Source organism: Poecilia reticulata, chromosome 19, assembly GCF_904066995.2.
Source record: "Poecilia reticulata chromosome 19, P_reticulata-male-v2, whole genome shotgun sequence".
Lineage (NCBI taxonomy): Eukaryota > Metazoa > Chordata > Actinopteri > Cyprinodontiformes > Poeciliidae > Poecilia > Poecilia reticulata.
Window position 1 is genome coordinate 21,528,093 of NC_088848.1, and position 12,426 is coordinate 21,540,518.

The following is a 12,426-nucleotide window of genomic DNA, read 5'->3' on the forward strand; positions in this document are numbered from 1 at the left end:
ATACAGATACATCATCTCGTACGATCACCCCTGACCTTTGTCTGTCCTGTGCTGCACCCCTTCAGATTGGAAGAGTCCAGCACAGCACTGTGTGCCCAGGTGGAGCGTTTAGAACAAGAGATGGAGCAAGAGAAGAAAAAGCAGCGCATGCTGGAGATCAAGCTGCGGAACTCGGAGCGGGCGCGGGAAGACGCCGAGAACCGAAACCGTCTCCTGGAGAAGGAGATGGAGGATTTCTTCTCCACGCTGGGCAATCTGGCCCTGGGCTCAAGGACAAGCGACATTTGACTCAACATGGATTTCCTGTTTTAGCATTAGCAGAAACAGCGCCGTAACTGTCAACTGACGTCTGTGGGCTCGAAGCAGCAGGACGCTTCTTTAAGGAAATAACTTACAGTAGAAGAATGAAAGGAAGCATACTGTTGCACATTTCCAACAAGCTTGAAATTGATGAAAAGAAATGCTGAAGGAAGTAAATGTCATCATTGTTCTGTGACACGGTCCTTAGGAGGGTTGACTCTTTGGCATGCTTGAAACTGAACATGAAGATGGAGCTCCTGCTGTTAGCATTCCCTGTTCATGAGGTTTCATGTTTCTAATGAAGGCAGTGTCATAAACATCTCAGGTGCCTGTTCCATGACTGAAAAATGGTAACATAACTTCCCCAAAGCTTTGTACCAGAGAGCGCTTCTTCAACCACTACTTTCCATCGGTCTTGTACTAACACTGTAGAATTATAGGAACCATTTATTATTTATTTATATTTACAGAAGCAATAGTTTGAGATTTGATCAAATCTGCTTTTTACCTTTTGCTTAATTCTGTGGTTCTTGAACTTTTTATAACTGTTACCATCTCAGTAAATACCACATTTTGGGGGAAAACACCATCTTTCCCAGATATATATTATTTATTTTGTCATATTTTTTTTGGCAGTTATTTTAAAACTGTCACAACAAAATATTGAGTTTTTCAATTTCTCAAAAGGTCTCTTAAGTCAGAATTCCCAGTGAGAAACGTAGTTTTTTCTCATCAGCTCCAATTTAGAAATCCAACATGGCTGTCTTTCATGTGAAATTGGTAGATAAAAGAAAAAAGAATGTTATTGGGAATGTATGATAATTTATGCCATTAAATCTGTCACACACTACTGTTTAACATCTTTTAAGGGAACTGGATGACACAGCATTTGAATGCACAAAACAGATAAATATACATTGTTATTGGCTGGTAAAGCTAAGAGATGTTAGCCTCGAATACAGAATTTACCAAATCTTGCTGGTTTTTAATTTGGAACTGCTTTGGCTGAGTTTTATCTAAATCCCAGATTCTAGTTCCAACTTCAGGGGGAAAAAATGGAACAAAAGTCAGAAGAACTCATTATTGCTTCACTTTCACATTACTTCTGACAGGATTGTACCTTAGTACCTTAGTTTGAGAACCATGGCCTTAGGTTAAGTAATACTTTGACCAATATTTGTACCCATATATGTACATAAAGTGCTGCTACTTGATACTTGTTATCATAACACCAGACCAAGAAGAAGATGCCCACCCATGCTCACTAAAAAAGACGAACATAGGTGACTCAACATCTTTTTCAATGAGCTTTATGCAAACTAGCATATAGTGCTGCTAGCTTGCCACCAGACCAAGAAAGAGCTAGTCACATATGCTCATTGAAAAGCCCTCAAATACTCAGTAATATATGGTGAAATCTGTACTTATATAAAACAAAATGTTCAGACTATTTATTTGATTAGAAATAAGAGTTTGGGCTTCGCCTGGATTACCCAAGCTAACTGGGTTTGGCTATTGGCCACAATGAAAGGTCAGTTGATCATTGCTTTGTTGTTCGTTTTGGAAAAATGAACTAATCAGTGGTTAGTGTATCTTCATACCTGGTCGAATAAAATTATCTAAATACAAGATAACCAATTTACCTTTAAATAAACTTGGCTAACTGGACTATGTACAATAACAACTTTAGCAGAGGTCTTTCCATTTTCCATATTTGTACTACAAACATTGTGGAGGAGGTTGAATATTAAGTTTGTATATTGTATTAACAAAAGCAGGTATCAATAAACTAGACTTTCAATTTCCTGAATAACACATTTCCAAAACGCATCTGGAACGGACTTCTGACACAGCTGCCTCAGTCCTGTAGTTGTCCTCAGGCCCTTCCAGTGACACGGAAACCATATAGGGCATCTTGCCTGCCCTTGATTTCACAGGGCAGGCAAGATGGCAAACCCTGGCTCTTCTGTTGGACCCTCACGTTATTAATGTCTGTCATGTATCAAGGGTTACGTTTATAATTCCTCAAGCATTTATTATTTAATCTATCATACAGAGCCAGTAACCAATCACTTAGCTCCCTTAAAGACTTGTTCTGTTTTTACTTTTCTGTTTCACTTAAATGTTTCTAATTATATTTTACATCTGACAAAGAAAAATTGATTCCATGTATTAAGGGAAAAATAATGTCCAAAACAACCTTCAGTGAATTATAAGCCTGGTGGACCAACAGGCTTTACTTGCATCCAAACCAGCCTAATATTGTTTGTTTACTTAAAGTAGGGCTTTTTGTACACCATTAACAGCAACAGTAAAGACGGATTAAACAAGGTTTATAGTAGATGCGTTGAATCGGGTGCAAGGGGGTTGTGCATCAATTGCACCATCACCACACCTGCTCGTTGGCAGGTGCCTGGTCGTGCACCTCCAAATTCTTGTAACTTTTAAAAGATTTTAACACAAAAACGGGGGGGGTCGCTGGTAGATATCCACTACCAATGGGCTGAGATCTACTAGCCTACTTCGTGTTGGTTGACAGATTCTGTGTAAGATTCTTGATTTCACAGGGCAGGCAACTGAAACTGAATTTAACCTTCCAAATAATGTAGTTTATTATAATTCATAACTTAATGGGAAGACATTTTTCTCATAAGGCTTGTTTGGGTTGGATAAATTTTCCCCCTTAATACAAAAGATCATCAGTGGAAAACCTGCATCCATAACTAAGGTTCTCTTTGACCTGAAACATGTAGGTGTGAAAAATCAAAACAGAAGACAAAATCTGTAAGGGGAGGAGTGAATACTTTCCTATTTCCCTGTTGGACACAGTAAATACCAAAGCTGGACTGCCTCATCAGTGATTCACTCACATGAGATCAGAATGGACTGACTGGAAGCCATGTTGATTTTGGCACATGAAGCTGAACACTGCCCTCAGAGAAACAATGGAGTTTCCTGACTGTGCCTTCAGGGAAGTGTTTATGAACATGAAAAAAAAAAAGAAATGTTGCTTGCTTGTGGTGCTAATTTTCACCCACATGGTGGCTGCTCTTTTGTTTTTCCTCCGTTTTGCTTTGTTGTAGTATGGAACCAATGCCTGAGGCTACTGAATCATTTAATGGTGCCAACTGATGTTTGTAAACTGTAAAGTGATTGGAAGTTTTGCATCAAGAATGTATCAATATAGTGAATGAGCTATGGATCAAAAATTAATGGCAATAATTTGGGTTATTTAGTCAGTTATAAGAAAAATAAGGGGACTCATTTTTAGTCACATTTGCATGAAGTTATTCACTCAGTCATAAGTGTCACAGTTTCAAACTAAATATTTAATTAGCTAAGTATGTGGTTTCAAACCTAATATTTGGTTAGCATTAGCAAACAAAATATTTAGCTCCAAATTAAATATTTAGTTGGTATTAGCAAACAAACTAAATACTTAATTTGCTATGCTAACAAAATATTTAGCTCCAAACAAAATAGTTTTAAGCTAATTAGTTAGTTTGTAGACTAAATATTTAGCTTGCTATTTAGATTGAGGTAAAATATTTAGATTGCTAACTGATTTTTTTTATCTAAAAATGTACTTTGGAGCTAGATAACTAAATATTTAGTTTGCAAGTTCTAAAAATTTTGTTTGCTAATGATAACTAAATATTTTGTTAAATATTCAGCTTGAAGCTACATATTTAGTTTGCAAACTAAAAGATGGAGCTTGCAAATTAAATATTTATTCTTCGAAACTGACTGATAAATTAATTAGTAATTGTAAAGTGATTGGAAGTTTTGAATCAAGAATGTGTCAACATAGTGAATGAGTTGTGGATCGAAACCAGCCCTGTGACAGAAATCTAAGACTTTATTTTACTCCAGCCACACCTTTACAAAGTTGGACTAATACAGATGGTATGGATGATCATGAAAGAGCTTTTTGCAGTTTTATCTGACCCTTTATAAACCGACTGTTGCAGTTCACTGAAAAATTGGACTTCGATTGGACACTGTGATTTTTGTGACACAAGGATCAAAAAAGCATCGTTATTTTCCAAGATTGTACAGTTTTTGAGCTCCTCACTTCCTTCACAATGTTTAGACTGTGATGGGGAAAACACAATGGCAGGTACTTGTATGTAAGTTAGATTCTTCTTAATATCGATGGTGCTTATTTATTATAGATTCACATTGTTGTAATGAATGGCCATATCTGAGAAATAAAGACAACTGTCACACAAGACAAAGGTGAACCTGAACGTGTGAGATGGAAAACAAGTTCATTTGCTCATAGTCAAGGTGATTGGAATAATAATTTCATAAAACAAAGCATCTCGTAAGGATGCCTCCTGGACGCCTCCCTGGTGAGGTGTTCCGGGCACGTCCCACCGGGAGGAGGCCTCGGGGAAGACCCAGGACACGCTGGAGGGATTACGTCTCTCGGCTGGCCTGGGAACGCCTTGGGATTCCCCCGGAGGAGCTGGAAGAAGTGGCTGGGGAGAGGGAAGTCTGGGCCTCCATTCTGAAGCTGCTGCCCCCGCGACCTGACCCCGGATAAGCGGAAGAAAATGGATGGATGGATGGATGGAATTGGAAAGTGCTTGTTTTATGCATGGTGTTTATAACGTCAAGCTGCTATCACCGTTTTCTATCTTCCCATCTATGCTGGCCAATTGAAAATGAGTGTTACAAACAAATCCAACACAATCTGAATAGTGGGCATGAACTGAGATCAAAGGTGTGGAGTTCAAAGTGCGTTGCTGTATCTGGATGGGCTACATTACACTTTTGATTTATGACAGGTGGTAGACCTCAAAACTTTCTTATCTGATGATCAAATCTGTGTAAACAACCATGACAAATACTAACATGGTAATGCTGGAAAGAGACATTAGAGGGGTGGTATGACTTTTGGCTGTTAAATGTAGCGCGTTCCGTATGCATTCTTCAAATAACTAAGTGGTCCCCGAGTACTTTATATAGTAGGCTGCTCCAGTCATTGTTTCACTCACGGTGTTGGTGTTGCGATAGTGCCCAACTGCTTTCTGGGTAACACAGACCAACCGACCCGCTGCCCCCGCAGTCCCTTGGTAGCGCGCGCTTATGAGACTAGGGCGACGAGCATTAGTGGACGTCCCTTATTTTGATTTCTGAAAGGTGGCAACCCTACTTGTATGTGACCAAAACAGTTCAAGTGTCCGTAAGGCCAGAGAGAGAGAAAGAGTTTCTTTTTCATAGCATGTCTCCCAACAACAGATAGCATTTACTAGCCCTTATGAGGACTTGACATTTACCTTACCTTGTTATGGAAGTAAACATGGGTTCTAGTCAGTCTTGGTAGTCGTTGTCCCACTTCACCCTCACGGAGTTGTAGCGCGGCAGATTGCGTGGTCGGTCGGACTATAGGGAAGCGACGGGGGTCGCTCCCATCAGCCCGTCATTTTCCGAAAGTGCACGCGACGTTAGTGCGAGGCCGTGCGCAGAGCAAAAAGCTCACGCGGGGTCCACTGGACTGCGCGAGGTTTGAAAATGGTTTGGTTGACTGCAATATGGGCAAGTTTAAGCAAGTTGCTATTTTGTTCCTAATGAAGATCCACACTCCTCTGGATTAACTGAATGCCATTTTCTCTCGACTTTAATTTCAACGGTAAGCGAGAAAAATATATTTGTATGTAATATTTACCCTTTCGGGACACAGGAAGTCAGTGATGATTAACTCAAGATTTGTAGATTTAAATAAAAAAAGGAAAGGGTAAACGAATCAAAAGCATTTACATACATTTTATGGAAGTTGTTAGAGATGCTAATGGCACCGCCAATTATGAAAATATCATCGAAAAGAACCAAAAGTGCCAACTAAAAAAAAAAATCTAAACTTTTGTTTTTACAGTAAAAGACATGCAGTCACAAATCAAAGTGTATTTCTTTATTTGCAGTAGATGTTCTTTCCATTTATAAGAGGTGGCATCACGAGATCCCAGTGCATGTTTTCTTTTAGTGCACTTTTTTTTTTTCCATTGGTTGCGGTTGGGACGCACAGATCCAGGAATTCTTAAAACTAGTAGCATGGCTGGATTCACTGGCAAACATTACAAACCAGCACCATAGAATAACATAACGATTTCTTGTAGGTATTTACTCACTTTTTTGTGCATCTTATACTAATACAGCCCACATCAAAAAGATCTATCAGACCAGGGTTATTCGATGAAACATCAGTCTCTCCATCAAACCCTGACAGAGTTTTTGGGTGGGTGTGACAGATTACGTAACATTATAACTATAAAACAAATCACAAATAAAAATCAATTTGTAAAAAAAAAAAAAAAAACAGAAAGAAAGAAAACATGAATCGACAGTACCAAACATTTTCTTTACCTTCAGGAGAATGCTAACAAATGCTAAACCTATACATACAACTAGCACAGTTTGCTGAAGGTATTGCACATTTAGTAAAAAAAAATAAAATAAAAAGAAAACAATAATTCTTTTACTTCTGGGTGAAGTATACATAATGTACAAAACTAGAAGTCTGCTTGAAACCGACAAATAGTACACTTTCAAATAAATAAATAATGGAATCTGTTATTCACACACCTTTGAAAGCTCATTCTGCAGGTGACAAAATATTACCAAGAACTGACAGAAATTCAGCGTGAGGTAGTTCATCAAAGTCGACTTAAATCAGAGTAGATTTGCTTAGAGAGATGAAGTAATACTACTAGAAAAACAACAATGTAAAAAAAAAAAAGATACCATGGATATGTATATGACTCAAATTGATGCCCCCCCAGTGTTGGGCAAAAAAAATATTAAGAGCACTTCTGACAATAAATCTTTTTTTTTCCCCCTCTTTGCTAATATCAGTACTGGATAAATGCCACTGTTTGCCTCCCTATTAAAATGACTATTTTTTCTTTTACTGGAAACTTATACTTTGTTACTGTAAACTACAGCAACTGCTGCACTGAGTTTTATATTTGATGGATTTGGCTGCAAGGGCATCAAAGTTACTTCATAATCATTCTGATATTCTTTTAAAACGGGTTGCACCAATTAAACTCGCTACAAAAAGCAATCATTTGCTTAATACTTTAACTGTTCCTTCGTACACTAGTGCTTGCTTGCTAATAAGTTATGTTCAAATATGAGTGACAATGCTAAACGTTATTTTTCAACACCTGTGCTACTCAGAATATGCTTTTTTGGTTTTTCTATTATGTTTCAGGAAAACAAAAATAAAATTAAATTTGCAACTAAAGATCTCCGAACCTTACAGCTTCTTGTTACTTTATCAGCTGCGCAACCTTTCGCAATAGCCAGTGTTTGACTTTTAGCTACATTTTGTTGAAACAGAACAGAACTTGTTAGCATGCATATGTAGCAGTATTATTAACTGTTAAATGTATTACATTCAAATAAATTAAAAACAATGTCTAACTGCTAATGTACTGTTTGTGTGTAACTAATATGGTTAACTCATAAAGCTAATATTTCTCATATTAAGTATTAATATACTTAATACAATTAAGTATATTTGTCAAAAACACATAATTATTTCCAAAAATTAAATATTTCAAAGCTAGCTGACAAGCTAATTTATTTTGTTAAAATGCACAGCGGTACAGTTAGCACTATTTTTTACAGACATTAGCATAAATAAATGGTTATTGCTAATGCTGTTTGTTTTTGTCACAAAAAATTAAATTCAACCCAATATCATTCATCTAAATAATGAAGAAAATAAGTCATCTTATGTCAGTGTAGAAACTAGTACAGAATTATACCTCGCTTTGTCCCTAACCTTGCAGGAGTTTCGGAACTAGCGGAGAAGCTAACTTACTACTTAATGACATACTAAAAGATTCAATGGGATTAATTGCTGGCATTAGCATCAATATGTTTAGCTAGTAACTGCTAGTCCCATGAAGCTAGAGATAAAATGCCATTACTTAAACTAATTAGCATTAGTGGAGTTTTTTTTTTTTTTTTGCAAAACAGATAATGACATCATAGATTATCAAACATAATAAGTATCTCAATTATCTGGTGTGTTTACGATAGTGTGTGTCAAGTTTTAATGATGCAACCCGATTTAGTAAGTTCAGCTGTAAGTCTGCCAGCAGTTCTGACACAGATATGGTCACCGGTCGGGACTAAGTCAGAACAGAAACTGGAGCAGACGGTTCCATCTGTGTTTACCCTGACGTTTCCCAGATGACGAGACGCCAAAACTGATCGCAACAGCGAGCTACAGCTTACACCACTACAGTGTGAAAATAATATCATTGGCGGCTCGTCAACAAGCTAATCTGTTGCTTTCCTTATGCAAATAGCCAATTTCACCACAGGAACTCGACCGGACCGTTATAGTCGGGTTACGAAACTTAAATTGCTTAATCCAGTAATATACATTAACTTAGAACGTTAAGGAAATCTCTCTTTCAATTCAAACATCTGACAATAACAACCAAAAAGGAAATCCTAGAAGATGTGTTTTTAACGTATGTTCTGGTCGCTGTGAAACAGAGACTTCTTCTCACTTTGATGAAAGACCTCTGAAATGACTTAAACACTTGCTAAAACTCCTCAGTTTCTTCGACGTTACGTTTTTCTCCTTAGACCTGCGAGACGACGCTCTCCCATTTCCAGGGCCCAAACTCAAAACAAGTAAAAAAATAGACATTTTGTGAGAACCACAACCCCACCACACAGTACTGTTTTGACAGACACTACCGTTATCGAGACACCAGAAAAGCTTACGCATAACGAACACACACCCTTCCAGCAAAACGCAGGAATGAAGGACGAACGACAGGCACTTTACCTTTCCAGAATCAAAACACACTCAAAAGAGGGCGACGTTTATTGCATTCGTTAAGAATAGGTTGAGTCTGTTTGTTTGGCCGACACACACGCACAAAAAAAAAAGAAAAAAGCTCCCTTTCTCATTTTCATTTTCAATTTCACATGTAGTTGGAGCTGCATTTCCCCACCGCTCCACGCAACAGAATCACTTTCCTCTCCATGACAACAAACAGATGCACGTCAGGAAATCGGAACATCACTGAAAAGTTCATTTACTTTGACAAGTCAATTCAAAAAGTTGAACTTTCATTTGTGAAGATTCGTGACAGAAATTTACTTTTTGCCTTTACGGCTATTAAATTTGATGATTATGGCTTGTAGCTATTAAAAAAGCCAAGATTACATGGAAAAAAGATGTTAAATGCAGAAATGTTTTGGTTGAGCCTAAATTATGGCCTACACAACCAGGAAAGTCAGCCAGTAGATGCTTTTCCATTACAGATGTACGCAAAACTTTGTCAATATTCTGATGTCAAAAAGACATAATTTTGCAATTGCAACATTTTCATTACATAAGAAATTCAGTATTACAAAATAAACTAATTTCAATACACTCATAATTTTATGCTAGTGCTAAAACTTTTTATGAGAAATCATAAAATCGCCATAATCATCCAAACAGAATTACATATCGTGTATAGTTGATCTATACAGTAATAGTTTTATTTTTTTTGAGTGAGTTAATAAAAGAACCTTTTTGACGACATTCAAATTCATTGAGGTGCATGTTCATCTGCTTTCCCTACTTTACTGAAGCACATTCTAGTTTTGCCACCGACGTCACAAACCTCACAGCACTTTACGTTTTTAAAGAAACTCTCAAATCACAACGACGAATCCTTCCACAGAACTTTTCCACCCAACCGGGTCCACGCCGCTCGCTCCGACAAATCAGGAACTTCAAAGCACTTCAAAATAAACCAACCTACATCTTCCCTCTTCTAGGCTAAATATGACAAAAGGAGACTCAACCAAATCTCAGCATTTAGTCAGTCTTTTTTTTTTTCCAAATGGGAAGTGAAGAATATGAAAATTATAAAGCATTCATAAAAAGTGAAACTTTACAATGTAGGAAGTAGTACTGACTCATCGTGAACAACCTTTTTTTCTTTTCTTTTTTACAAAGAAATCTAAATTAGTTTCAAATAAATGGATGTCATATGCAGCCAAAAAACAAACAAAACAAAAAAAATCAAGATTCATAATGTTTTAGACTAAATCAAATAAGGGAAGATCAAAGAAGAATCTGGAAATTAAATAAGGTTTCAAAGGCTCACCGAAAGTTTGTATTGAAGACGAAACTGACAGCTACTGTCGAATCTGTACAAACGTGATCTACAATTATATGGCGAGTTGTAAAAAGCAGTAAGAAAAAAATATATCAACTGTCGAAAGATCTTTCATAAAAAAAAAAAAAGATCATTTTAGAGATCTGTCAAATAACCATTTTCTAAAAAAAAATAAAAATAAATTATAGACAAAAAAAATTATATTTTAGGACAGAAACAAAAGTCTACGAATGATTATTTGAAAAAGGAAAACAGGATGAAGATCTGTTGTTTCAGACATTTTTCTTAAACAGCTATCTGACTAATACACTAAACTACTGGAGACGAGCACAGAGGGGGGGAGGGTGCAGTGGGGTGAGGGGAGGCGTGATAGTCATCTGCAGCAGCCCACGGGGCCTGGGTGGCCCGCGGGGCCGGGGGCCGTCTCCAGGCTGCTGTCCGTGTCGGTCAGGGTGGGGTCAGAGGACAAGGATGTGGAGGGATGGTGCTGGTGCTGCTGCTGAGGGCTGCTGCTCACTGCTGCACCTGTACTATGAGGAACAGGAAAAGGACAGAGGTCAGTCGATTACTGTTAAAAAGGGTGGAGGGGGTCGTGGGCAAACCTGAGGCTGCAGATGGGAATTACTGCAGGTATGACGTTTCTGTGAAAAAGAATAAATCTATGCAGGTGACATTTTATAGCTACAACTAAATGGCTAAATAAAAAGATTTAACTAATTCCAATTATGGCTTCATAGATTGAAGTTTTCTGGCCGATCAATGATCTTTAAACTACCCAAAGAGCTACTGATTTTTTTTTAGATTGAAAAGGTGCTTTTAAAGATTTGTCAAATAAAAGGCTAATTAATGATTAAATGAACTATTTCTCCCCGTTATCTGGCATTTGATGCAAAAAACAGTTAGTCAATACAAAACATAACTAATAATAAAATGCTGGTTGTTTTGTGGTAAGTTTTTTAGGTGACAGTGTTTCTGTAGTTTTCTTACAGGCATTTATTACAAGTAATAAATGCAGAATCTACGGTGGCCCAGAGTGGTCAGCAGAATGTAAAAGCAACAAGTTATGCTAGAAAGTTTAGCATAACTTGCATTTTAGCTTTTGGATTTTGTTGACCCTTCTAGGCCACATTAACAATTGGGGACTTTTGGTTGTGGACTGTTACTACATATTTTGTATTTAATAACATGCCTACTCCTTTAAATGAAAGATTATAGGCATAAAGGTTTGAATAAAAAAGAAACACAATAACACTCCACCAACCTATAGACGCAGGCTGTCCCCTGATGACGCCATTCTTTGTCCTTTCCTCCCAGTCCAGCACTTCTTTATATATCAACTCTGCACAAATAGAACAATACACGCTTCTGCATTCAGCTGCTCTTTGGTTCATTCAGTTCAAAATGTAACAGGAGGAGAAAGGAAACAGTCACACAGTTTGGTGATCTAAATATAGTCTCTTCGTGCATCACTGTTATGTAAAGACTTTCTTTACTTTGAAAATAAGCTTTTAAGGATTTACTGTAGGAAAAAAAATGGATCACCTGTTTGTAAAACGACAGATGTGACATTTTTATGGAACATTTGGTGTGTTTTACACAATGCTGAGAAAAACAAGACAAAACTAGTACAGAAGTAGATTAAAAAAAACATGTTGAATGTGATCATTTTTGTACTATAAACTGTTTAAAATTCTGCTTGATAAATCTACAACACTTTTTCTCCACAGAATTTCCCACATGATACTAAATGAAATATAAAAAGTGGAAAAATTAGTAGAGTCTAGCAAGGAGCGTCCATCAGTCTGTCTGTTGTCTAAGCAGACCCGGATTCAAACTCCTGACCTTCTTGCTGCTAGGCAACAGAAACTATTCATTATGCAGCCACAAGGGGCATTTATTAAATAAATGACAGTCATATTGGTGCAGAGTATTGAGAGTGCAAACTGATATTTATTAAATGTGCTGCAACAACATTCTC

At 37.3% G+C, this 12,426-nt stretch overlaps 2 protein-coding genes across 6 annotated transcripts in view; one reads left to right on the forward strand and one right to left on the reverse strand.

Moving 5' to 3' along the window:
- The window catches only part of arhgap22b (Rho GTPase activating protein 22b), a 35,183-nt gene extending 28,546 nt beyond the window's left edge, over nt 1-6,637 (forward strand). For both annotated transcript variants that reach the window (XM_008437934.3, XM_008437935.3), the window contains one exon: nt 66-6,637. In XM_008437934.3, coding sequence (XP_008436156.1) covers nt 66-288 — 223 coding nt within the window. In that variant the 3' untranslated portion in view covers nt 289-6,637. The remainder of the gene's footprint in view (nt 1-65) is intronic.
- The window catches only part of mapk8b (mitogen-activated protein kinase 8b), a 30,485-nt gene continuing 24,261 nt past the window's right edge, over nt 6,203-12,426 (reverse strand). For 2 of the 4 annotated variants that reach the window (XM_008437931.3, XM_008437932.3), the window contains exons 11-12: nt 11,710-11,787; nt 6,203-10,973 (exon numbers count right to left, since the gene is read on the reverse strand). In XM_008437931.3, the coding sequence (XP_008436153.1) occupies nt 10,822-10,973; nt 11,710-11,787 (230 nt within the window). In that variant the 3' untranslated portion in view covers nt 6,203-10,821. Of the gene's footprint in view, nt 10,979-11,709; nt 11,788-12,426 lie in introns of all 4 variants that reach the window. The other 2 variants (XM_008437933.3, XM_017310904.2) reach the window with 1 other exon arrangement.